This window comes from Podarcis melisellensis, assembly GCF_964234715.1.
Source record: "Podarcis melisellensis genome assembly, chromosome: 7".
Classification (NCBI taxonomy): domain Eukaryota; kingdom Metazoa; phylum Chordata; class Lepidosauria; order Squamata; family Lacertidae; genus Podarcis; species Podarcis melisellensis.
Window position 1 is genome coordinate 64,282,650 of NC_138539.1, and position 27,511 is coordinate 64,310,160.

General features: G+C 39.6%; 1 protein-coding gene across 5 annotated transcripts in view; it reads right to left on the reverse strand.

The window, feature by feature from the left end:
* Positions 1–1,145: 1,145 nt before the first annotated feature.
* PRP4K (pre-mRNA processing factor kinase PRP4K) overlaps positions 1,146–27,511 on the reverse strand; it is a 28,068-nt gene continuing 1,702 nt past the window's right edge. The window contains exons 2-19 of one of the 5 annotated variants that reach the window (XM_081918164.1): positions 22,577–23,770; positions 21,579–21,749; positions 20,829–20,981; positions 19,495–19,576; positions 18,160–18,370; positions 16,454–16,527; positions 15,730–15,820; positions 14,043–14,190; positions 12,585–12,722; positions 11,411–11,564; positions 9,630–9,744; positions 8,674–8,825; positions 7,810–7,896; positions 5,904–6,722; positions 5,327–5,372; positions 4,736–4,819; positions 3,910–3,955; positions 1,146–3,002 (exon numbers count right to left, since the gene is read on the reverse strand). In XM_081918164.1, the coding sequence (XP_081774290.1) occupies positions 6,519–6,722; positions 7,810–7,896; positions 8,674–8,825; positions 9,630–9,744; positions 11,411–11,564; positions 12,585–12,722; positions 14,043–14,190; positions 15,730–15,820; positions 16,454–16,527; positions 18,160–18,370; positions 19,495–19,576; positions 20,829–20,981; positions 21,579–21,749; positions 22,577–23,770 (2,974 nt within the window). In that variant the 3' untranslated portion in view covers positions 1,146–3,002; positions 3,910–3,955; positions 4,736–4,819; positions 5,327–5,372; positions 5,904–6,518. Of the gene's footprint in view, positions 3,003–3,909; positions 3,956–4,735; positions 6,723–7,809; positions 7,897–8,673; positions 8,826–9,629; positions 9,745–11,410; positions 11,565–12,584; positions 12,723–14,042; positions 14,191–15,729; positions 15,821–16,453; positions 16,528–18,159; positions 18,371–19,494; positions 19,577–20,828; positions 20,982–21,578; positions 21,750–22,576; positions 23,771–27,511 lie in introns of all 5 variants that reach the window. The other 4 variants (XM_081918162.1, XM_081918161.1, XM_081918163.1 and 1 more) reach the window with 4 other exon arrangements.

Here is a 27,511-nt window from a genome sequence, read left to right on the forward strand (position 1 = left end):
CCTTTCATGCAATAGCCTATGCTGTCTACCAACAAGGGTCTCAGTACCAAAGTACCAAGGGCTCAGTTTAGAATGCAGGATGGATGAGGCTTATAGTCTTGATATAAGACTCTTAAGTGCAGAGCTATACCAGTGTTGAGCAACAAACATCTTCTGATGGTCAATTTGCATTACTGAAAGTACATTTTGGAGAAATCAAAGTTGCTCAGTACTGAAGGCCACAAAAAGACCCTTGGCACCCTTTATCAGTTGCTTTGAATTACAGAACAGGGCTTAAAAAAAAAGCTTCAAAATGAAAGCTATTAAAATTTAATCTACCTGAAGATTTCCTGGGGCATGTTTCATTACCGTAATTGAAATGAGTGGAGTATATGATGTGCTCCTACTTACATGGAACCTTCTGCTGAGCACAGACTCCCAATGTCCTTGATATAAGGAGTCGCGGTGGGATCTCATTTTAGGCTCCCATGTCCCACTCTGATGAAAAAGGCATAGGTTCATTTCTTCAGTGGCCAGCGAGATGTAAACTTGTCCCTCAGTTGTACCACTTCAGGCTGCAGGTTGGGTTTATAGTGACTGAAAGCTCTTTCGTACAAAAATAATTTTCTGGACCAAGCAAGCCAGATTCAGAGAGGCTAGACTAAAACCAGTCTCCTGTCATCTACCCACTACCCCCATGCGACCTGAGAGGTTGCTAATACTTTCATTAGTACAAGTATACATACTGCAACCTACAGCCAGGGAAACCTGTAGCTCTCCCACGGTTGTTGGATTACAACTTCCCATTGTTCCCGACCACTGAGCGTGCTGGCAGGAGCTGATTTTGGACTTCAGGCAGCTGAAGTCCAAAATATAAAAAGCCACAGGCTCCACCACTCCTGGTGTAAAAGAAAGTGATGCTATATTTTAAGTTATTCAACCACATTTTTATCAAGTATAAAATAATGAAATATTTTTCAGTCTGATTACTTGCAGTTGCATTTAAAACCGAGACATTCTCTGGTTTTGGAATTGGGCATGGGGAAGCATGTTAAAATGGAACATGCAAATCCACTCTTTTCCAAGCAAATGAATTCAAACCAGATGAGTAAGATTAAATAAAGGGAACCCTTACTTTAGCTTAAAAATGAGAAGGAACAACATAGTATGCTTCAAATAGTGGATGATATTTATTTAGCAAAACATGATCACATGTAAGAGAAATACAAATACTGAATACAAAGCATGTTCGTTTCATTCATCTTTTAGGAGAGTGAATCACAAGCGAGCAGAAAACAAAGCAATCATATGCTGCTATTGCTCTAAATATAAAACTGACTACACGAGTTTGAAAAAAACGTGAAAGCAGTTAATAGTTCATCCTCTACTTATAGTATGTTTCTAATGAAGAATACCAGAAGTGTGATGTTCACTCAAATGCAAGAGAGACTTTTAGCACTTTAAAAACTTAACAGATTTATTGTGATACAGGCTTCTGAGGACTAGAGAGACCATTATCAGATGCATTAAGTGTTATCATCAATTGGCACATACACAAGTAGGTCTAGGGAGAAAATGTGGGAGTTCTGAACCATTTTCTATTAATTCAGTCTCTGAAGAGGTTTATATTTTTTTGTATATTTAGATAAACTTGCAATACTGTTGCGTTCTTAAGACAGCATTTTCTCTAAACCCTTCTAAACAGTAACGTGTGCTCTCCTTTCATGTAAACTGATTGGGTTGTATCTATTGTGCGAACATGAGGCATGATCACCCAATGGATATTTCTCTTCCACCCCCCTATCTATCTATCTATCTATCTATCTATCTATCTATCTATTTTCCTGTACCTGCCAAAAAGCTTGCCATGTCAGGTAGCATCTACTGAACATTGTGGACTGTTGAATGAAGGTGTAATAGAAAGGGGGGAGGAAATAAAATAGCATACTGGCACAAGATTCCTCTTCCTGATTTTGAGCCCTCGCCCCACCCCTGACCTCCTGGAAAGCCTTTGGGGGGTGCAGGGGAGAAATGGGAAGGAAAATATCCATCTGTGTGTACTTACACCATACTGGATAAAAGCCTGTAAATTTTCACACTGCTTGATTGTAAAGAAAACAACAACCCTCAAAGCCGTAGCTTATATAGTTTTCATTTTATTAGTAATTTCAAATTAATGTGTCAAATGCATTCACAAGAAGGAATTACTTAATGGCAGCAAAATATTGACAGTTACAATAAAGAAAAGCAGAAGTGAAAGAATAACTTTAGGTTAACAATGTTCATCAATGTTAGTTTGTGATAAAACACATTATCACAGAGATCAAGCTGTGCTTATCCACAATCTGAACAAAAATGAATGCATCTAAAAATCTGACAATGCCCAGGCATCATGGAGTTTTCTTAGATTGGGCTTGGGGAACCTGTGGCCCTTCAGATGTTGCTGGCACTATAACTCCCATCATCCTGACCACTCAACATGCTGGTTGGAACTTATGGGAGTTGAGAGTCCAAATCTGGAAGACCACAGGTTCCCCACCTGTCTTAGATAAACTTGCAGAGTCTTCCTGTTAACTCAGTGTTGTGGCTGGTGACAAAGCTTACTCCTTGCTTGTGTTAACAACTCACTCCAGTTGTATGGTGAATGTAGTGTGGTTTTGGGCAAATCAATCATTTGGTGTTCATTCTTTGAACCACCAGACTAATATAATAGGTAGATCATACTAACTACATGGTTAGAAGCACATCTTAGGAATGCATTGTTGCATTGTTATTTAATATTCAATAGAACTCGGCATAAGCAAACACACAAAAACTTTAATAAGCTCGTTATTCATCAAACGTCAAAAATGAATGGTAAAAATAGTTATCTTAAACCACTGCTTCACTTTTTGATGAACAAGTTCATTACTGTTTGTCAATCTCACAAAGATATCAGCCTTCTGTATTTTCATAGTCTGATCTGTCTCCTGAGCAAACTTCAATCCATGCAAATGTTTCTCAGAAATTTTCTGCCACTTACCCTACACAGGAAGGGAAACACATGATTAGCAAAGGCAGAAATCAGTATCAGATATATCAGTCATTTCAAAATAACCTTGTGTGTCATAGCAACCTACACTGCAGCACAAGGATAAATAGAACTAAAAGAAATTTTTAAAATACATTTTCAAACTGATGCAATTGATACAGTAAATATACTGTAAAAAGCAGTATATTTAATTCTTACTTGACTGACCTGTGGCTTAAGTATATCATCATTTTTCAGTTTGTTTGTTTCTTAAGCTTAGTCTAGTTTCCGTCAGAAAGCCACTCCACTTGAAAGTCTAAACTGGATTGCTGGATCCTATGATCTCCCACTACAGTGTGAACTGAGTTCTAAATAAACTGGTCTACACCTCCAGAATCTCTGCTGGCTCTTCAGGTATACACCCACACAGCCATCCTCTGCAAAAGGTCTGACCTCTTCTTAACACTTTGAGACATCCAAAGTAAGATTGATATTTTGCGGCCAAAGCATATATAATACATGCCCCAGGATAAATGAATGTTGCAGTATGCTGATACCTGCTTGCAAAAATTTAAATAGTATGTCCGTGAGCTTATCACTAGGGCTCCTTTGGCAGGAAGGGTGGAACAAAAATGTAATAAATAAAATTTACCATCAAATGTGCTTGACTCTTGCCTATAGTATTATAAAAAAATGTTTATTTAACCATGCCTATCTCAAGTTTATCACAACAAAATCACATCACCCAAAAGATGAAACAGACACATTTTACATAAAAACACCACAACGGTACTATGCTAAGAACTGCCAGAATGGCAAAAGTGTAAATGAAGTCTATATATATCTCAGTGCTGTGAACAGGAAAAAAAAACTAGACATAACTAAATGAATGTTTTTCATATCTTTTATAGAACAGAAACCTTTGTTCATGTCTTCTGGTTTCCATCATCTTCATTTGAGCGGCACCTATAACACAAAGAACAAGTAAACAAGCAACTTTGTTTTTCTTAGGAACTGTTTACAAATCCTGTTGCCATAAGGTTGGCGGTAGCTGCTACAGGAGTTGACATGACCAACTCTTTTCATTACTTGTAAACGGGGGGCAAGGAACAATGGTGGAGGCAATAGAATTTTACGACAATCTGGGTCAGAATGCCACCTGGCGTGCAAGATAGCCTGGAGGTGTCGCCAAAGCAGTGTGCGCCACACTGCTCCGTGCAAATAACTATCAAGTAATCTACTTCTTCATTTCAGTGAGAGTGAAAGCTGCATTCTGTCTCCTGCACAAACAAGAAGTATTTTAAGTAAGCTGACAGAGAAACAGATTTGCTACTTTTAAAGTAACTTTAACTGGAGAAGAAAAAGGGTAGAGGGTCAAGACAGGCAGGTTAACATCACTTGCCTCCTTTGCAGTGTGCTATTTTAACATGGGTAGGGGGGGACAGATCACCCCTTTGGCAAGCAGCCTGACTGATTGTACTAAATGCGCACAACTGGATGCAATTATCTGCCTAAATGGATTTTCAAAAATCCTATTTACAGAATTTCATGATTTGGGGTGTTTTTGTACACCTGTGCAAGATACATGAAATACATACAAATAAGATAATACATGGATCGGTTTTTTTAATGCAAGAATAGGATTGGTAAACGTTAATCCACTGAGTTTGGTACCTTCATGTTGAACAAGGAGCTATTGTTTAAGTTGTTGCTAAATGTTTATCTACACATGCTGTCAGAAATAACCTTGTTAGGAAGGTGAAGTTGGTGTCTCAGCAAACCAGACCCCCTGGAGTAGGCGTTGAGTGGCCTGTGACTTGCTTTCCTTGTCTCTCTCAGCACCATCAAAAAGGAAAAGTAAGAAAAACAGCACAAACATTAGTTAAAACCTGATTCGAATCCAACAACCTACAGGAATAAATTTACAATGAAAGCAGATAGTATCTGTAGGGTGCAGGGGGTAGTATCTAAACTGAAATGTGGATAATTACTAATCTAATCTCTCTTTCAATGGGCCACATCTTTTATTAACTGCTTTAATTAACGGTCTATCAAAAACGAAAGATTCCTCTGATGCGATTACCTGAGTCGGCAACACTGGAGACAAAATCTTTTAAAAATGGCTACCAATGCCTTGTTCACAAAAGACTTTATTATCTAATGATGCATACTGAAAACATACAGAAATCTGCATGGTCCACTTTACATGCAGCAGAACAATCTTCACTTTACAATAAGTGAATGTCAACTGTTTTATGCAAGAGACAACACTTTAAAGTCACATTTCTTAAAGAAAGCTTCATTTACAAAAGAAATAAAAGGTAAAGAAGCAATTACCGCTTTTAAAAAGCAGCTGCTTTGTTCAAGAGTGGAAGGTTTATGCCTGTATTGAAAGACAACATGATCACAAATAATGAAAACAATGAACAAATGAAAAACACCTTTAGCATAAAGCAGTACACTTTCAAATGACATACAAGTAGCTAAAAAATCTTTATTATGGTGTTCTCTATCTGGCCATGAAATAAGGACTTTTGGAATTGGAGCTCCGTATTTGTCGTTAGGAAATGAAAACTTCTCTAAGTATTGGCTCTATGCCACAGTGAACTGCATTTAACAAAATGTATAAAGTCTATATATATAGCAAGTTGATTTTTTAAAAGTGAAAGTAATAAACAGTACACTGAAGGCGCTCTCTCCATCAAGTGCACACTCCCCAATTTTTTTTCCTTTGAATGTGATGATCAAACAGAAGTTGGAATTATGCCACAGTTGTAATGCCAGAAAACAAAAAAACAAGATCATTTATAAAAACATGCAGGGAATTCTGCTACAAAGCTATTGACCCTCATTTGCCAGTTGCTCCAGTACAATTAACATCTTAAACGTCAGTGATGTTGATGGTTTAGCTTACCTTCAGTGTACTGAAAGTTGTACGCAACCTGCTTTAAAAGAGGAGACCATCCCTGCGGGCAGGCTCAAGAAGGAATAGACCCCCTTCGGCACTGACTACACCAAGGGCATGCTGCTGTGGCCTGCACGCACACACCTAGGAAAATGCAATATAAACAGCATTTATGCTGGCCATTTTTCAGAGACCAAAATGAAGCCAAATCTGCTAAAAACCAAAATCAACCACCCAGTCTTACTGATATTTTAAGAGATGCTTTGTTGCATTTAGTTAGGGTGAGAAAGAGGGAGCATATGTGTGTGTGTGTGTGTTTATATATATATATATTATATATATATATGTTTGGGAACTGCAGCCATATACGTTAGCGTTGTATTTCTGTGCAGTCTTGGCAATAAAACAGTTCTACAGTGAAAAAATCTTCACGTGAGAGACAAACAGATTTACTCTAACATTTCTAAAAGAAATATCCGCCTTGGTGTTAATTCAAATATATCATTCTTCCTCAACTTTGCAGGGTAATTATTTATATGCTATATGTACATTTATAAATTGCTGTGAAATTGCATCAGTCTTTGTATATTAACTAGTCAAACCCTTTGAACATCTTCGCTGGATTTAAATTTTCTCCTGGATGAAGGCATGCTGTAGAGCCTGGTTGATACTAATCCGTTTAGCTGGGTCTAACATGAGGATCTGATCCAACAAGTCCTTCAGCTGGTGAACCTTTTTGCGCTGATCTTCAGGGAGGCGTTGGCACCCAATTAAATCTGCCAGCAGGTCCTTTGTTGGATTAATGGTGCTCATGACAGTTACTTTTTCCTACAAAGATAAGGGCATCCAGCACTTAATATCTGAGGCAACAATAAAGCCATAAAATAGTATATGGACATTCCAATTTATGGCGGTACTTTGTTATTTTAAATGGGGCATATTACATTCAACAGCTAAATGGAGTTTCTTATTTTACGGACTGCAGAAGGCTGGATCATGCTAGGTGAAAAGTGTAATTTTCATGGAACTTTAATCGGATTCTAAGTAAACATCTTTGCATGCGCCCTACTTCAGCCGCCTTCCCACCCAGCAAAAAGCCGATTATTGCTGCGCTGTGAAAATCTTTTCTCTGAAGTCCTTCACAGCATCCAATCACTATTCTGTGTGATCACAGCCAAGGTGAGGAGAGCTACACCTCCTAGCTATGCCTGTGAACAGCACTGTAAATAGGTGAGCAACCATCATTTGCTGCACTTACTTGAGCTTCTCTTTCCCTACTCCCCACCTTCCTCGACCACCACTAACTTAAGCCCCTCTCATGCCAAATCAACGCTGCAGAACTGAGGCTGAAAGCAAAGCTACTCAGTGCAAAGACTCAACAGTTCACTATTTAACATCAATGTACACTGCAACCAGAACAGTTTTTGTCCCCCATCTTACCTTAACAGGGTAGATCTTTTAGACTAGAAAATTGGGGTTCACCTTGGGGAAATAAAGGGAATGTACACTCCAAATAGGAGCTTTCTGTGTATTCAGTACTGTGTGGACTGCTTTCTCTAAACTAAATAAGGATGAAAGTATTTCAACCTTCACTGCAAATCTGCAACTAGTGAATAGTTTGGGTATTCCACTGAACCAATTCAGCTGCTATTGTATAAAATCTTCATGTATTTGTTCATGTGGGATTCTCTGTGCTAATAAGTTTGCTGCCAGTTTGAAGAATATGCTGTATATGGTTACGGATCTCTCCCAAGCTTGGTGTATGTCAATGAGTTTTAAAACAAGCCCTTCATACGAAAAGTTGCAAAATTTACATAACAACCATATTCACCAAATTCTAATTTAAACCTACAAAAAAGGCATGAGAAATTTCCAAACAGAACATCGCATTTTACTTAGTGTAGTTCAGACTTACCCTTTCTGTTACTTTATCTACCTCTATGTACATAAAGTTGAGATTTTGATCGAAGTGTTGATCTTTGAAGACTCCTTTTCGGATCATCTGAAAATAGATAGCAAATTGAAAGTCTTAAAAAGTCCACAAGTATAAATCATGAAAGCAATAATCTCAAAGAGAAAGGCTTATTTCAACCATGTAGGCAAACTGAAAAATAAAGTGCACTTTATTTTACGCAGATCTCAGATGCTTAGGGCATATGAAATCTTCAACTGATAAAAAGGTAGCATCTTAAAATAGGCCTCTACACATTTAACTCCAGAAAACTAAGTCAAGCCTACATCAAAAGCCTCACGTTACTTCCAGAAAACATCAAGGGTCATTACGTTCTATTTCTTCAGATCACTGCAGAGAGAGAGAAAAATCTACAATAAAAAATGAGATGTCTTTTTCATTTGCATCAATGATATCGACTGTTGTACCCCATACTCTCAGCGTGTGAGTGGAAGGCATTTGTGCTCACACAAGAAGACTACATCTTCCTCTCTTCCCACCTGCAGCCCTCTGAATATCCTCAAAGTCTTCTCTAGAGGGTGGCATAAAGGGAGCTGCAGTGGGGAGGAAAGAAAGGCGAAAAACTGTTCTGCAAGCAGGAGGAGTCCTCTAATGCAATGGTGAGTTCCACCCACAGACTCTAGTTACTGGGAGGTTCCACTAGAATTAAGTTTTAATAGCATATTGGCCCCTTTCAGAAAGAATATCCACAGGCTGTAAACCATAGTTTAGGGGAAGGGTGAACAAGTTGGGATGTTACAAGATTCCTACAAGATCAGGGAAAATTCTAGAATGTTATTCATCTTTACAAGCAATTTATTTCTTTACCTTGTTTGGCATCTTTCCTTTGAGGTCCATAGCAAGTTTCAACATATGATTGTTGGTTTTCCCAGGAAACAATATTTTTCCTGTGTAAAGTTCATATAATGTACAGCCTACAGACCACATATCTATACCGTAGTCATAGATTTTGCCTATAACTGAAGGAGAACAGTTGTAAAATTAAAACCATTAATCGTACAAAATGACACACTTAAGTAAAGGTCACCCACTTTTCTAGGATCAGCCAGCCACAAAAAGAACAGAATGAGTTGCAGTATCTATGATATTTCTCCCGTGCCACTCAGCTCGTAAAAATGGGTATACTATTAAAACATCATTGCCATCATATCCTTTTCTAAACTTCAAAATTCATCCATCAGAGATGCTCCACACCAGCCTTAATTTCTTTCAGATCAAGAGTGTCAGATGGGAGGTGAAAAGAGTTTTAGTGAAAAAGTTTGTAGATCAGAGATTTTATGGTGTAGCAGCAGATAATACAGTACAATATACTACAGAAGTTTCCGTTCCCAATCTGATCATCTGTTACGCAGAGGGAAAATAATGGCAGAGGTAAGTGTGGAAGGAACAAAGAACAAAGTGGCTTAGGCGAGGAGATGGGGAGATAGTATCAACCAAGTAAAAGGAAAATGGAGAAGCAGCAACTAGGGAACCTTGAAAAAGGAGGAGTGGCAAAAGACATTGGTGAAGGAGGGAGGAGGGGACCCGGTAGGGGAGAACTTGATAAACCAAAAGCCATGGAAACTTTAGATGGAGTTTGTTCTCTTTCTCACAGTAGCCTGCCATACACCCATGCTAGTTGGTTGACTGATAACTATTAAAATCTAAGTCCGCATCAAGAAATTTTGCCATGTATAAAATTTGATTTTTGCGGTCCTTCTTCATAAATGTGCAAGTTAAAATCAACATTAACTGCAGAATATCTCAAGAGTAGATTAACTTACTAATTTCAGGAGCACGATAAAATCGGCTGACAAGATACGGTGTGATGTCATTATCCGCTACATGTGAAGCCGACCCGAAATCGCAGAGTTTTAGAATAGTTTTAGATTCATTCACCTTAAAAAAAGCAACAAGAATTGTACTTAATGGAGAAAGTAGCAAATGACACTGATTGTGCAAACTAACCACCAACCTTTTAGTAGTTCAGAATATGTATTTAGCACATATTAATATTAATTTTGTTTAAAATCAGGATAGAGTTCAAAAGCAAGGTGAATCCGAACACTGTGTGCTGGGAACCAGTGGAAAGTGCTGTGACTTCATGCTCTGCTATGGGCTTCCTGGAAGCATCTGATGGGGCCGCTGTAAGCAATAGGATGCCGTGACTAAATAGCCCCATGGTCTGATCCAGAAGCTTTATTTTGTTCTTGGCATCTTTTTAAAATTATATATGTAAAAAAACAACAACTGTCTGAAAGAATGTGTAACTTCTAGAGATGCCATATTTTAAAAGGAATTTACTTTGCAGTTAATACTGACATCTGTTGAGAAAAACTGGAATTTATTCACCTGATAGTCATGAAGAAGAAACATCTGAAATGAATTTGTACTTCACCTCACAGACAGAGTTGGCACTTGAATTATTTTGCCCAGCATCCAATCTATGTTTTGTGATTGTCAACAGCAATCTATTCCAATAAAGATTCTATATAGCTAACTTCCCAGCAGCCCATACACAAATGTTTTCAAAAACTGTTCTGTACAATGTTTGCACAGAGTGGGTTACTGTCCTTATTCCATGCATCCTTGTAACTGTATGCATAACTAAAATGTTCCTTCTTATGCAAAAAATAAAATAAAAAATGCTGGAACTGTCAGGGGGTTGGAGTTAAGTGTGCCTACTGATACAAAGGCAGTTATGTCAGTGATGCATTTTCCGTGGAATGCTAATTTATCATGTAGGTGCACAAGTAGGTTATGAGAATAATTCCAAATTATACATTAAAATGCTAGCTAGCGTATTACAATTAGCACTGACCAAATATTAGAATTCAAATGTTGCCAGTAAACTACTGAAACTTAAAATGACAAGTAGACTGCTCCTACAATAACAACAACAACAACAACAACAACAACAACATTATTATTTATACCCCGCCCATTTGGCCGGGTTTCCCCAGGCACTCTACAAGTAATGTGAAGGCTGTCTGAGAGAGTGGTTGCAACAACAACAACAACAACAACAACATTATTATTTATACCCCGCCCATTTGGCCGGGTTTCCCCAGGCACTCTACAAGTAATGTGAAGGCTGTCTGAGAGAGTGGTTGCGGCACCAGCAAGGAATTTCTCTGTGTAATGGGAGCAATCCATATGGTGAGAGAGCTCTTTATGTTACAGTTGATCTAGGGAGGGTCACTCCACAGGGATGGTTCGCCATAAAGACCAGTCCTAAGCTATGGCACATCTTTAGTTTGGAATGCAAGCTTGATTAAATTTGCTCTTATTTGTTATATTACTATACTAAGTTGGGTTGGATCTTATTCATAGAAATTGCTTCTTCCCTTTTTTTTTGGGGGGGGACTTGTGGGACACCAGGGAAGGTAGCCATGATCAGACAGTTGGGGAGAAATCAACCAGTCACTGATATTTTTCAGCATAAAATCCATGAGAGAGAGAGAGAATATGAATTAAATCTCATAGAAATTGACACAATGTAAACAGGCTATTGTATTTTCTTTTCACAAAACTATCTGCAGGGTTGTAACAAAATATTACTTACTAAAATATTGTCTGGTTTGATATCAGCATGCAAGATGTTGCATCTTTTCAGAAGTTTTAATGCTAGGAACAGCTGCTGACTATATGATCGCACTGCCTTTATATGGAGGCCAACATCTTTCCCATACTTCTTCAGCACCTCTCGTAAGTTCATACTAAATTGAAAAGAGACACACAACAGATGGGGATAATAGAAGGTGGAAGAAACATAATGTCAAAGATATTAAAAATAGAAATACATAGTAATTCAATGTACAGGAAGTTTACTGAAGTCAATCTGCAATAACATTGTTTAAACAACATTAACTTTATTTATTATTTGTAAAACTATTTTTATAACACTGTATCATATAAATGTATCACAGATAACAATATAAATCTTGAAAGGTTTTTTTATACCCCACCATTTCAGCCCATAAATTACTTGCAATGGACCACCGAAAAGGTCTGAAAGCATTTGCCTGAAAATCCATTAGCTGAACATCAGGTGGCAGATTGCGAGCTGTGTCTAGATAAATCATTGTGCACATGGAACAACTCAAACGTGTGTAGTGGAACTTCTCACTTCTCCTTCCTCTCCCCTTGCACACCCCCAGATCTGCTCTGGAGGGACCCCCAACTCTTCAGAGCAGATTTGGGGGTTGTGAGGAAGGGATAGTGAGAGGGGGGGGATGCTCCATTGCACTCGTGGAAGTTGTTCCAGGCATGCAATGATTTAGTTGCAAGTAACTGAGAAAACTTACATGTATTTATAACTGAATAGAGCTATTTGTTAGCACCTTCAGAGATTGATTTTTCTAAGACACACATGAAGTAACAGGACAGAATCTTGATTTCCAGAACAGAAATGACCCACCGTACATGAAAAGAATGCTTCTGTTTTGGCTACAGAATTAAAATATTGTTAACGTTATCAGAAAACACTACCACTACTTTTAAATCTCCCAATTCCATGTACACATGGAATTAAAAATAACCCACAGTCTCTGATGGAACGAATTGCAATTTGACATGTCAGGTCATTCTGCTTATTTCTTTTTCAAATATCCTATTCCAGAATACCCTGTTATATGCTGAGGAAGAACTACTTCTGAAACTTTCAAACAAGGTTTAGTTTAAGGAGATGAACAGGGCAATAAGATAAACAGTCTAAACAGCATTATTTTAAACCTTACCTGAGTGGTTCAAATACTAAACAAAGGTGCTGCTTGTGATAAAAATGCCGGAACAATCGCAGGCAATGGAACTTGTCATCAGGATCTGCATCATTGAGTTTTTTCAAGAATTCCAATTCTTTTAAACCAGTTTTTTGCCTGAAAATAAATCCATTTATTATAATATACATCACACAAACACCATTTAAAATGCAGACGTTTAAATAATATAAAGAAATATATAAAGAAGCAACAGTAACAATATTACAACTACAAGGATCAATGTAATCTGAACTTAAGGGTTGCCACTACCAGAAGACATATAATGCTCTCTGGAGACAAGGCAGCCATAAGGATAAGAGCAGAAGGACTTTATCTGATATGAGAAACTTCTGGTTTGCAACTGTGACTGAATGCATGCAAGACTGAAGCTTGCAAAGATTAGGCAAGAAGATAGAGAACATCCTGTTATGGGAACTTTGGGGAAGGAGGAGGTAATATGGGCTATTATAATCCCTAGAACAGGAATAATCAAACTCAGCCCTCCAGATGTTTTGGGACTACAATTCCCATCATCCCTGACCACTGGTCCTCTTAGCTAGGGATCATGGGAGTTGTAGGCCAAAAACATCTGGAGGGCCGAGTTTGCCTGTGCCTGCCCTAGAATATTGTTCTTCAATCTAGGTCCCCAGACGTTGTTGGACTACAACACCCATCCCCCCAGCCACCTTAGGCAATGGCCAAGGATGATGGGAGTTGTAGTCCAACATCTGGGGACCCAATGTTGAAGAACACAGCCCTAGAAAGGGAATAGGGTGGAACTTAAAGCAAGCGCTCTGGTTTATAACCCAGAAAGTGAGTATGTAACAGAAAACTGGAAGCACGGTTGCCCTGGTATGCATCAGAGTCTGGCATCATTTCTGCTTCCTAGGGTCAGTTTGTTCATCTACCCAACTCTTTCAGAATTAGGAAGTCCCCATGAGGCTTCTTCCGGTATCATACAAAAGTACAGGTATGGTGGAGAAATACACAGCACTTGCATTTTACAGACATCAAAATGTTATGGTTAATTCAGTGGGAGAGCTTAAATGTCTCTTCAAATCTGCTCCAGAGGGTTGGAGTAGTTTTCGAGGAACAAAGGAGGTGGCATGGGGGCTGGAGAAAGGAGTGGAGGGAGACTGTCAAGTCTCACCTCCATTTCTGTTCTGTGGACAGAAGGCTTCACTAGATCAATAAACCATCTTCCAGCAGATGAACACCAACTCTTTACAGTTAGTCGCTCAACTACTGAAACCAGCAGCTACAGGTTAGTAGTTTACAAATAACAGGATTCTATATATTTACAAAACATGCTACATAACAGTCTTCCTGAATATTGTGCAAATCTTCAATTGCTGCTCATGCATCTCTGCAAAACTTGTAGGGCCACTACTGTTTTAGTTCATTTTATCTTGAGATGTAATTTTTTTTTTTACTTACATAAGCTCATTGTTCCTAATGATTTTGACAGCCACTTCTTGGTTTGCTCTTGCCATATCTCTGGCCCTCACCACATTACTGAAAACTCCTTGGCCAGTGTACCCATATACATTGTAGCGTTTATCTAGAACTTCACCTATGTTAACACCTAAGGAAAAGAAAGAAGATGTTGTTAAATGCATTTTCAGTGCCAATCTATCAATCAATCAATCAAGGAGGATTTACCTGTACAGAAATGCATATAGTGTGCAGTCATAATAGCAATTTCCATTAAGGGTCACTGCCTGCTTTAACATAACTCCTCTGTCTTTGTTCTGGATAGAAATGCAAATATTGTGCTTGAATGAGAAATCCTCCCAACTGGATAAGACAGAACATGTTGATAACTAGCTTGCTTCTTACCTCCTACAGTGAAGGGATGGTGGAGCCCCAGACTCACTCCTGATCTCAAGTCAGTTAGAACCTGAGTAACACCTAAATAGGTTTTCTATGAATACATAATGCTACTCCCTGACTTCTTCCCACTCAGTTTAATGATGCCATGTTTGGGAAAAGAGGAAGGATACAAAGTATTTCCTCCCAAAATACCCACGTTACAATTTATGATCCAAAGAACCATGCACCCCATTTTGAGATTTTCAATGAGCAGTCAACACAGAATCCCCGAAGTACTATGAGAGTTTAAAGAACATGAGGATTTAGCAAGGTAACTCTTTAAAGGAGAACAATGGATGATACTATGTACAGGCAAATTTGCAAACCACAACATGCCTGTTCAAACTCAATTGTCTAAGGGCAATGTGCTATTGCATACCAGCTGCAGGAAATCACAAGTGGGGATAATGCTGTTGCACTAAAATTCTGCTTGTGGGTTTTCCCGTTAGCCATCTGGCCAGTCAATGTGAGAACAGGATGCTGAAGTTTGTGGGTCTTCGGTTCAATCCAGCAGGGCATTTCTTATGCTCTTTAAAGAACATTTGTGCAAAATACCCAAACAGCATTTTAAATATGTAAAAGTAAGAGTGTGGATGGTCTCCATCTTCTGTGTGAACCACTGCCGGCAATTTCTTGTCACAGCAGGGAAGAGCTGGAAGGTTCACACTTTTTACACAAATGTGTCCTCTCTTTTTCCCAAGCATTGCAAACGGGGTGACTGGTGAAAACCAAGCTAGGGTGCCTATTGGCACCAGAGTAAAGCCAGCTTTCTGGCCAATTAGTTCCAGCTTCTCAAGTTTTCTATGCCTCACCCAAATCAAGTACCAGGACATTTATTTTCAGGTATTTTGAACAATATTAACTTGTTTTCCCACATGAGAAAACTAAAAGAACCCATTTTCCTGTGGATTTTTTGTAGTTGTTTATGCAATATTCCTGAAGGAGATTCAGTGAAGCGTTTGCATTCTGAGTCCAGTTTGGCAAATAAAGCTGGAACTTATTTTCCGAGTCATTATTGTGGTTTCCATTGAATGGCGAATGTTGATGGTTGCTTCCAGAAATAAACTGGGGAAATGTAAGCTAGAGTTGTGGACTATATATTTATTCACTCACACGTTTTCTTTGATGTTCTAGATGTGGGAGATAGGCCTGCAACATTAAAATGTCATTCTGCTGGCCTTTAAACAGGATTCCTTTAATCTGCAGTTGTGCTCAGTTGATAATATATATGAGATGTACCAATCATACTTACGATAATACCCCTCTGCATCTGTCCAGTTATCCCTGAGATTGGGGTTTTCTTTGAAGTCTTTTCCAATGCCAGCAGCCCTAAGGCGTGCACTCTGAAATAAAGTAAATCTCATTTAGCTTTTTCCTTCATATTCGCCTATGAAACTACAAGAACCGTTTTAATTTATCTATTTACTGGTTGCCCAATTACATCGTTTCCTAGACAGCTCACAATAGAAGGCCCAATATCAAAGGGCAAAGACACTCTGTACTTCAAAGAACATACAAAACACCAATGCTAGGCATCTCTCATTAAAGCCGATGAGTGTTTATCTTACTATTTGGGCTATTTGAATTCTGCTGAGTAATTCTGGTATTATCCCTAATGCAACTGCAACAATGAAAATGGTCAAATAATCACTTTCTAGAGTTAATGGTTTAAATGATTCAGGGCGAAACCCAACATTGAATGAGGAGACCTTTATTCACACAGTGAGAGTTCCCTTCCTCTCCCTCCTCTTAAACCTGCTTTGAGGGTATTAACCTCTAGGTACATAGTGGGCTGCAGCGGGGAGGAAAGGAAGATGAACTTCAGTAGTGGAGATGGAAGTCCATTCTGCTCGCTCACAGACACCACTGGATAAAAAACCTGGGAATTAATCCAGTGGTCTTTTAGAAGTTTTTATATATGTTCTTTACCAAAACAGAGCAGCACTTCAAAAAGCATTTATACAAAAAATACCTACATCAAAATATGCAGCAAACATATCATCTGATTCTGTGAACATGTCAGGAGCTGTAATTTTCTTCTGAGACGAACCTTAAAAGAATTCACATTCATGAAAGCAATGAGAAAGAATACAAGATAGCCTTAACATTTCTACAGATCATTCCATTAATGTCCTGCTCTCAGAATCTTCTGGACTGAAGAGCAACGTGCAACACAATTAAAATACAGCCAGCCCTTCGTTTAAGTGTTTGTGACGGGGTATACGTGCAGAAATGACCTGGAAACATTGTAAAGATGTCACTGAAATATCACTAAAATGGCAGAACAGGGGTGGGGCAGGGTATTTGCAGGCTTTCTCAATAGGTTTCAATTATACACGATTTTACCAATGTGTGCGGTGCCTCGGAACATAATCCCTGTGTAAACAGGGAGCTGTCTAAAATTGAGGGGACTGTGCCTGCCTCCCAGAGTTCTTTGCTCTCCTGCCTCTGTCACGTGAAGAGGGATACTACCCACTTCATTTGGTTCATCATGAACCGCCTTAAATTAAAACAATCCCAACTACACAACTTACAGTGCAAGCAAAAAGCAGGGTAAAACTCTATGTATCTAAAGATCTGGAATAAGGTTTTCAGCTGGGTAATACAAAGACATAAAACTTAGCAGCAGATAAACATTCAGATTTCCAAAGTTAGGGTGTCACCACAAGGAAGTTCTGTCTCTGATCACCACCTGCCTCATCTCTGATGGAAGCAGGACCCAGAGAAGGACCTAAAGCAGATTGTAATACACCGGGGGTGCGGGGTGTTGCAGAAGAAGGTGGTCCCTTAAAGTATCTAGTTGCCAAGCCACCAATATTGACAAGATAGGGTTCTTTCCCCCTGTTCCAGTCAGTAATCTAGTCACAGTAATCCCACCCACAATTGTGCAATCTCAAAACCCCTGCGTTAGATCCAGTTTCATGACTTCTGACTAAAGTCCTATCAATTTTGATGGGTGGCGCTGTGGTCTAAACCACTGAGCCTCTTGGGCTTGCTGATCAGAAGGTTGGTGGTTCGAATTCCCGCGACGGGATGAGCTCCCGTTGTTCGGTCCCTGCTCCTGCCCACCTAGCATTTCAAAAGCACGTCAAAATGCAAGCAGATAAATAGGTACCGCTCTGGCGGGAAGGTAAATGGCATTTCCATGCGCTGCTCTGGTTCACCAGAAGCGGCTTAGTCATGCTGGCCACATGACCCAGAAGCTGTCTGTGGACAAACACCGGCTCCCTCGGCCTATAGAGCAAGATGAGCGCCACAACCCCAGAGTTGTCCGCAACTGGACCCTGGGGTCCCTTTACCTTTTACTCTAAGCATGTCTAAGTCTGGGTCCAACCACTTATATTTTATTGGGATCTGGGTATGTGTAAGAAACCCATATTACATTGCGCTGAAAACTACACAAAAATGTTTTTTGAATTCTGACTGTGTGTTCAGTCAGCCTGATAAAGTGAGAGGAATGTCCTTGTTTTCTGGTGACTCAGCATACCAAGTCCTGAAGCGACCCCAGGCATAATTTAACTTAGCTTTCTAGAAGTGAGCAAACTTGTACAATATTTCATGATATTCTAAAATTAAGGAGACAGTCTCTTACTCATGGCTGCCATGTCAAATGTATCTCACTTTTGATTTTAGTTGTTGCAGATCTTCTTTCAGAACACATTCACAGGAATTTGATTCTTACCATTATTTTGCTCAACAGCCATGAGGTTGTGCTTAGCCTTCACTGAGGCTTCAAAAGTGTCCACATTTTCCCGTTCATACTCTTTAACATCAGCAGCTACCCGCTCTAGAATGTCATCAGGTGAGTTTGAGCGACTGCGAGTGCTGCTCTGAGGACTGCTTGGTTCAGATGGCATAGACATGTTGCTATCTTCAGTTAGGTACTTGTATTTCTGTAAAAAGAAATCTTCCATTACTTAAGCCACGGAAAAAATGTACATTTTGTGGTGATATAAATGCAGGTGGCGCTGTGGGTTAAACCACAGAGCCTAGGACTTGACGATCAGAAGGCCGCGGTTTGAATCCCCGCGACGGGGTAAGCTCCCATTGCTCGGTCCCTGCTCCTGCCAACCTAGCAGTTTAAAAGCACATCAAAGTGCAAGTAGATAAATAGGTACCACTCCGGTGGGAGGGTAAACTGCGTTTCCGTGCGCTCCTCTGGTTTGCCAGAAGCGGCTTAGTCATGCTGGTCACATGACCCAGAAGCTGTCTGCAGACAAACGCCAGCTCCCTCGGACAGTAAAGCAAGATGAGCGCCGCAACCCCAGAGTCGGCCACGACTGGACCTAATGGTCAGGGGTCCCATTACCTTTTTAAACCAAAGAAATATTTTTGCTTTACTCCAGCACTGTGGAAGCAGTTGTTCACTTGAAAGAGAGGCATTTCCCACACACTTCATTTTATTGCAGGCCTCTACTGCATTATGGATAGCACAGTTGGTAGAGCATGAGACTCTTAATCTCAGGGTCATGAGTTCAAGTCATGTTTGGCAAAAGATTCCTGCATTGCAGGGGGTTGGACTAGATGACCCCTGTGGTCCCTTCCAATTCCACAGTTCTTTTATTATTTAATCTCAGATTTTTTCCTAAGGGTTCCTAAGCCTTGAAGAGAGCAGGAAAGGCTTTCTTGGGCAGACAGACCTATTAAGGCAACACTGGATCCAACTCTTCATTTCTAAGCCAAAGGAAACATAATAGATATGTCTGTGGGTGTTTGCCCAGGGTTACTAGGGTGCTACCACATACACCAGTTACAGCATGCCACTTAGCATGCTGCAGAATGTGATGACTTGGCATTTATTGTGTGCACTCTTTGTTCAATGCACTCTTTTCCCTTTGCAGTACCTAGACATGAGGGAATTTGTGGCAGCTAATTATAACAGAAAGCTGAATGGATAGTCCTTGTAACTATGGCTACTTGAATGCCTGACCACACTCTATGGAAACAGTATGGACAATCAGCTTTCACAAAATTACAGTCTGGTTTGGAGGGGTGGTAGTACAGCACTATCACATACCTGAACAATTGCTTGCCTCTGTAACCTTCTCTGCTCTATCAAAGCTTCCTCATCTTCTTCTTCAACGTCAAAGTCTTCAAGGCTATTAAAAATGATGATTGACATATCCTTCAGTTCAGTTATTGATGCAAGAATTTATACTCAAATACCCTGAAAACAATACTCAAAGACTTGGATCCTAAAATGTTAATTTAAATAACTTCACATTACAGACTGACAGGAAAAAACCTAAAGTTTTATTATAATTGACCATTATTTATAAGCTTTATAAGTATTAGATATTAGCTGTTGTAATTAATTCAAACTAATTTAATACACTATGGAGGAGTTATTATGGTTAATGGTTGTATTTTTAATTTGAGCAGCATTGCTCTTTGTTGTATTTATGTTCTCCTTGTAGTGTACTTGACTGCATTTGGTGCTATTGATTGGTATTAACAGTCCTAGAATAAATGTACGTAAATATTAAGATATTGGGGAAATTTTGACTATTGAGATTATTGCATAAACATTGTACCAGTCCCTTTTCATATATGAGCCACAGATTAACCAAACTATTTGCCTTTATTATAATTATGGATGGCAAGTAAGTATAATGACAGGTGTATATTCACATATACTTCTTTCTAAGTCTTCATTTTCATGGAGATTAAATATGTGCATTTTTACTTCACTGTGCCCAAGTATTGTCTGGCCAAAAGCAAATACAAACTATATGGTTGAGACTAGGAATACATATTTGTATTGGCAAGGCCTCCATCAGCAGAAGAGGGAGGGAAACATTTTTTTGGCTCATTTCCCATCACCACTGCAACCTGCCGCCCCCTCCCCCGGCAACACTCTAAAATGCTCTAGTGCAGATTTAGGGAGACTGTAAGGAACTATGGGGAGAGAAGTTGCTGAAAATGGGCCTTATTATCAACTGGGTAGCACTGTTGGATATAACCTACAAACCTGATTACTTATAACCAAAGGTTCCTGTAGCAGAGCCTCAGTCAATATGAGATCAAATATTAATCAACTGGCAATCATTCCCAAGGTAGCTTAACATTTGGCACTGGAGCCCTATCAAACTGAACAGAATGACAGAAGAGTAGTAACAAGTTCACCAGGCATGGGTCAGCATTTAGCCAATAAGTTAAAATAACAAGAAGAATGTGGTACATTAGGTAGAGGATCAACTAGCTACAGCACTGAACTCCCTATTAATATTCAAGATTGCCCTCCATGCTGAAAATACCTCTGATTTAAGAAAAAGAAGACATTTCATCTATCTACACACAGAAAAATTTGGTAGAAAATCACAATACGAAACATTAAAATTAAGTTCTTACTTTTCATCTGATGAGGATTCTTGCTCAACCTTCATCCCTTCAGAAAGGCTTCCTTTAAATTTGTCTTCTATTTTGCTCCTGCTCCTCCGCCTATGGCCACCCCGTGACCTAGATCTCCTCCTAAGGCGAGATCGACTCCGTCGACCCCTATCCCTGAAAATGTGGAATTAAAAGAAAAAAGAATCAATGTGACAAATTATCTCTTATATTTTAAGGTTCAAATCTGTTCCATTCAAAAGCAAATAAAATAAAATAAAATAAAATAAAATACTTAGGATGAGGCAAGGTTTGTTCTTCACTTCCTCTCATGTTTAGATATTAATAAACTATGCATCTTGGTTTGGAATTCAAAGTTAGGCCAGCACTGGTTTCCTCTCTGGTCGGCAGAGGGAGCAAGGTGGCCACAATTTGAGTAGCATGCTCCTAGATGAAGCATAGGAGTGTTAGGGAATTGGCAAAATGTATAGGGCTGTGTCCTGCAGAGTTGCCCCATTAGTGCAAGGACTTCTGCCTCTGCAATCTGACTTCCTCTTCCCTCGAGCCCCCACTCAAATATGTTCTGGGGGTTCCCTTACCTCTCCCAAGCAGAGGAAGTACCACTGAGTAGGCAGAAGTCCTTGTGCTAACAGAACAATTTTGTTGATTACAACCCATAATGGTGGTGGTAGGGCATTTTTTAAAAAAGAACCATTCTCGGTTAATGTACAAGATTAATTTCTACTTATTTTTACAGTATAGTAGAATATATACCTTCTCCGAGGAGATCTACTCCTCCTCCTTGGAGACCGGCTACGTCGAAGAACTGAGCGAGATCTTCGTCGAATAGGAGACCTGGATCTTCTTCTAGATGGAGACCACCTAGGTGGGCTGACATCTTTTGATCGCTCACGTCTAGAGAGGATATCATCCCTAGTTCGTGTTCTTGAAGTCAGAAGAAATATTGTAAAAATATATACAAAAATAGGCCCGATCCCCTTTAAAAAACCATTTTTAAACTCACTGTAAAGTTGTCTTTATAGCAATTCATAGACTGAACTGAGTAGAAATATATATAAGCAAGAATCACATAAAAGGTCCCCTATAATTAAAGCATATCTAGACATACTATAGCAAAACTGCTGAAATGCTAGCAAATCAAGTTTCATATTCACACCAAATCCTCATGTGATGCTTTTATTGCCTGCAACAGTCTGCCTTTCCAAACATACCTATGCTAGTTATTTGTAGCTTGAAAAATTCCTCTTCCAAGTTACAAAGTGTTCTCTGCTTTGATGTTTCCACTTCCCAAGAAACAATATCAGTGGCGACTGACAAGTCTAGTTCAGCGTACTGTTTTATTATTAAACACTTAAAACCTCAAAAGTTACTATGCTATTGTTTTTGATGTTTTGTTAAATAAATCAAAGGTCTTCCACAAATTTCTATAACACATACCAGGGGAAATTGGATCCAGCTGGCTGAGTAGACCCAAATCGGCCCACCCTCTATGGGCCACTTTGACTGTTGGGCAGAACCACCTACTTGTCAATTATGTGACATCATATGGCACCACGTCATTCAAGTTTATTTGCCACAGCTGGAAAGGAAGAATCAGGAGCTCACTTATAGTGTTCTCCCATTTCCTCCTTTGCAAATTGGCATCTCGGTTTCACCAGTTCAGCACCTCTCATGTGTTAGGGGATGGACAGGCGGGCACATTTTAAAAAAATTAAAACCACTTGATTCTTAATTTTCTTCATTAAAATTACCTTGGAGAAGAAAAACGCCTCCTTTCCGATTCTCTTCTTTTTCTTTCTACAGATCTACTCTTTGCTCTCCTAGGAGACAGATTTCGAGAGGGCGATTTACTCTGCTTAGATCTGCGATCATTAAGGAGAGGTGATCTGCTGCGTCTTGGCTTATCTCGTGGTTTCGGAGACAAGCTTCTTCCTTTAGGGCTGCGGCCAGGTCTTCTACCAGGAGACCTGTTTTCTTTCCCTGATGATGCATCTTTAGAAGGAGATTTGGTGGGCTTCTTCTCTTTTTCAGCCTCCAATCTCCTGGATTTTCGATCTTTAGACCTTGATCGTCTATCTTTGGATTTGCTTCTTTGTTCTACTGGAGATTTTGATTTTTTGCCACGATCTCTGTTTTTACTTTCATTAACAGCTGGAGATTTTTTATGATCTCTAGACTTCATCTTATCTTCTGCTTTAGTCTTATCTTCTGGAGACTTTGATTTCCTATTTTTCTCCTGAGAGCGCCTTCTAAGAGTTGGAGACTTTGACTTTCCTACTTGATCTTGAGACTTTATTTTTTTAGATGGGCTTTTTGATTTTCTCCTCTCTTTTGATTTACTTCTTGTTGTTTTCTCTTTTATTCCATCAACTCCTGACTTGCTTTTCTTTTTATCAGATCTGTGCCGAGTCCGTTCTTTTGATCTGCTCTTACTCCGTTTCTTTGAACCTGTTTTATTGTCTACAATCTCTGGTTTCCCTTTAACGTTTGATGACTTAGTTGCAGATCTAGTCCCATTTCTCACCTTATCATTGATTTCTCCCTCCTCTTCAGAACCTGACTCATAACCTTGCAATATTAATCCCATCCCAGACTGAACTTTTCCTTCCATTAGCTCATTTTCAAGTTCAGCTTTAAGCAATGCTCTTTGTTTCTCTAAGTCTTCTAAAGGAGCTAAGAAATCAATTTTAGTTCTTTTTGCTGGACCATCTTCTCTATCAGAGGCATCAGTAATCTCCTTTCGTTTATGTTTCTTATGTTTGTGCCTATGTTTATGTTTTTTGTCCTTATCGTCTTCTGAAGAATGTTTATGTTTCTTATGTTTACCTCGGTGTTTGTGCTTCTTTTTTTTATGCCGGCTGTGTTTAATTTGTGGTTGCTCTCCTTCTGAAATATCCCCGTTTTCTTCATTTGCACTTCTCTCAGAAATATCAGCATCATCGATTCTGTAAATATATTTAAATAGAATAAATCAGAGATCAAATGAAATATTATGGTTTGCAGCCAGAGATCTGACCAAATTTTCTGAGATCTTTCCTTTCCCCCTCAGTCCTATGGCACAGCTTACCCCACATAGGGCAGTCTCCCAATCCTTAGTAAAGTCTTTGGAGGGAGAGAACTTAGGGGGGCAGCTAGGAAGACAAGAGAGCAAGAAATTTGCCCCATAACTGTTTAGAGAACTCTTAATCTGCATTCAAGCAAAATATATCAGAAGCATGTCTGTGCCAGTAGCCATCAAGGATCCCTCCTACAAGTAAACCGTAATTACCCAATAACAACACAGCAGAAATACACTAGTGCAGAAAAATAAGATGGCAAAATCACTACCTAGACAGGTTCATTTTTTATTTCTACTTGTGAATTAGATGGCAGTCAAAGTATATTTTCTTACATTGATCCATTATTGCCCCATTTATTTTCATATTTACTTTGGGGCACAATTAGTTTAAACAGCCATGTTCATCATCCTTGCTAAAGAAAGGACATTTTTTTCCAATAACTAGAAAAAGAAGCGAAAGGTAAAAGGTAAAGGTACCCCTGCCCGTACGGGCCAGTCTTGACAGACTCTGGGGTTGTGCGCCCATCTCACTTAAGAGGCCAGGGGCCAGCGCTGTCCGGAGACACTTCCGGGTCACGTGGCCAGCGTGACATCGCTGCTCTGGCGAGCCAGAGCCGCACACGGAAACGCCGTTTACCTTCCCGCTGGTAAGCGGTCCCTATTTATCTACTTGCACCCGGAGGTGCTTTCGAACTGCTAGGTTGGCAGGCGCTGGGACCGAGCAGCGGGAGCGCACCCCGCCGCAGGGATTCGAACCGCTGACCTTTCAATCGGCAAGTCCTAGGCGCTGAGGCTTTAACCCACAGCGCCACCTGCGTCCCCTAGAAAAAGAAGCTACAGACCATTTATTATAGCTATTCTTCTATGGTTCCTGATAAGCTAACTTATGATGAATCAATCAAGATAATATTTTTATTCAAACAAATAGAGCATAAGGGACCAAGCACAAAACATGTTCAATTGCACAACTAAGGATTAGAATTAGAGTTTAGATGAAATTAAGAATATAAGAACTAAATATAATTAAATAACAACCATCACTAAAATTCATACATACTGTTCATACATAAGATGCTCAAATACCAGTGTATAAATATTATACCATGGTTCGCCAACCCAGTGCCCATGACAGCCTTCACTGGCACACCTGGCATGGGCCCCAGACTCAATTTCATTTTTTAAAAAGCAAATCTCTAGCCCACCTAGGAAGAAAAATGCACAGGTACCCTTATAGGCAATTTCTGCTAAATGAGCTAGCCTAGCTGCTTCTACCTGTTAAGTGTTTTTAGCCAACGAGTAAAATTAGAGGTGTGCCTATGATTGCTAAGTAGTTGTTTGGACACCAGGCTACAGGAATCCCTGGGGTCCTAAAGAACACCTGCCTTCCCCTCCCTTTCCATGACCAGGATGCATCTTGCCTGTGGTTGGTTTGTATTAGATCTGGGAGTTATTTCCTGCAAATACTACTGTATAAGTATGGGGGTGTGTTACAGAATTCTCCCTCCCTTCCAAAGGCAAATGTTAAAAATTTGCAAAAGAGGGGAAGACATGTCTTCTTGTGTTCAGAGGATAAAGACTAGGCACTAAGATTTCACTGTAACATTAATTGACTGTAGAATGGCAAAAGTCTATTCAAAAGTACGTCTCTTTGTTTCTAATGGGGCTTACTCCCAGATAAGCGGGTACAGGATGACAACCTAGGCTTTGATTTACAGTTGGAATGGGTGAAAGCAGGATTCTTGTGCCTTTTAACAGCTGTATCTCCACAATCAAGACCAGCAGGACATGGCTGATTTCCCATGGTAGGAGTGAAGTTCTTGGGGTGGGGGAGCTGCAATAACTGTTCTCTAATTTTGTGTTGTGCCATGCCCTCCCAGCAGCCATGCTGCATTATGCTATGCCCTCTCTATGGCAGCCATTTTGTGACCTGCACCCACAGCACTCTCTCAAAATTTGAAATGTGGCCATTGATCCAAAAAGGCTGTTGAACTAGGTATCAGACTAAATTGCTTCAGAATTTTACAGATCACATTAGCATATTGACTCTGCTTAGAACACAACACAAAATGAGATATGTGTGGGGTTATCACCAACGCCAGTCACAACTAATATGAGTATCTTAAGTCCGCTGACTTCAATGGGTCTACTCTGAGTATGACTAGTTGGATATAATCCATTGTCTCCAAAATATAAAGCCAGAACTGTGAGTAAAACACTCTGTCAGGAATGTAATATCCCTGAGCATGATACCAAGCATAGATCCAGGAATCTGTTGCCCACCTACCATTCACGAGGAAGAAAAAGATGAAAATATCTGTGTGAACTTATGGATTGCGCAACTATTATGTGCCTTGTGGCCAATAAGTGTATTTAAACAAAATGAAAATGAAGAGTATTGTATTCCCCTTGTTATTTTTCTTATTTTAAGATTTAGGAAATAATTGTGTGTCGCTCACTTTGGAAAACAGTCTAGTGACTTCCATTACTTCAGTGATTTTTAGACAACTGGGAGGAAAGCCAGCACAGTACTGTGGCATAAAGGTAGTTGAATACATCACCATCTTCACTACTGTACCTTTCAATAAGGTATATTTATGCCCTCAACCTAACTGAAGTTGTAGACAGTGAATAAAGAGTCCACCTCCCATGGACTGCTGACATAAATGGGCAATCTGACCTTGTCCATATGTTTCTCAATTGCGAAAACAGTGAAGAAAAAGAAAACAAGTTCTAGCAAGAAAAACAAGTTTTATTAAAACCTTCTCAAAGAATTTGTGTTTCATCCTGTAATTGGTGTTGATTTTTACCAAATCATCTGCAGCATGAAGCAAGCTCTGACGCATGAAAGTTGTAGTGAAAACTAGCAAACATTGCACTGATTAGGAGCCCCAGTGCTTGTTCTGGCTGAAGCAGAAACAGTGGGGAGAGGGTAACATGCCCCTTTACTGCATTAGCTGCCAAGCTGACACAGCAAAGAGGCCCAGATTGAGCATGTTGATATCATGCGATGGCAGCAGCGTCCACACTGGATCCAGCAGATCCTGTGCCGGTCCCATTTGCTGGAGGGAGGAAGTGGGCTGCTGGGTGCCACTGACAGCACTCTCCACCAGTCCACTGTTTGGGTGGGCACACCCTGACTGTGGGACTTTCCTGCTGGAAGTCAGCAGACACCATCCCATCTAAATGCACAGATCTGGATTACCATGTTAGCTTACTAAGTGGAACTACAGTATTTCAAATTCTACATGGGTCATCCAACCACAAAATGTTTACAACTAATAAATAACCGGCAAGTCACCCTCAATTGGAAATTGAGTTTTACAAGTTTATTGTGCATGTATGATTTGCTTAGGGATTGCTTCATAAAAAGGAAGTTACTAATCTAATATCCCATGGATACCATAGCTGTAAAAAAAAAAAGTATTCTGGTGAACAGCCAGAAATTGTGCTTTCAACAGCTCACAACACGAGCTTATTGCCCAAATTTCTTGCATACTGATCCTATTCATGTTCACTAATCAATTAGTCCCTGCAAGTTTGATTACATTTAATCTGAAATTGATGAGCACAAAATAGCCATCAGATTTTCCCCAAAGACATGTGAGAAATGCTAGACTAAATAAAAGTT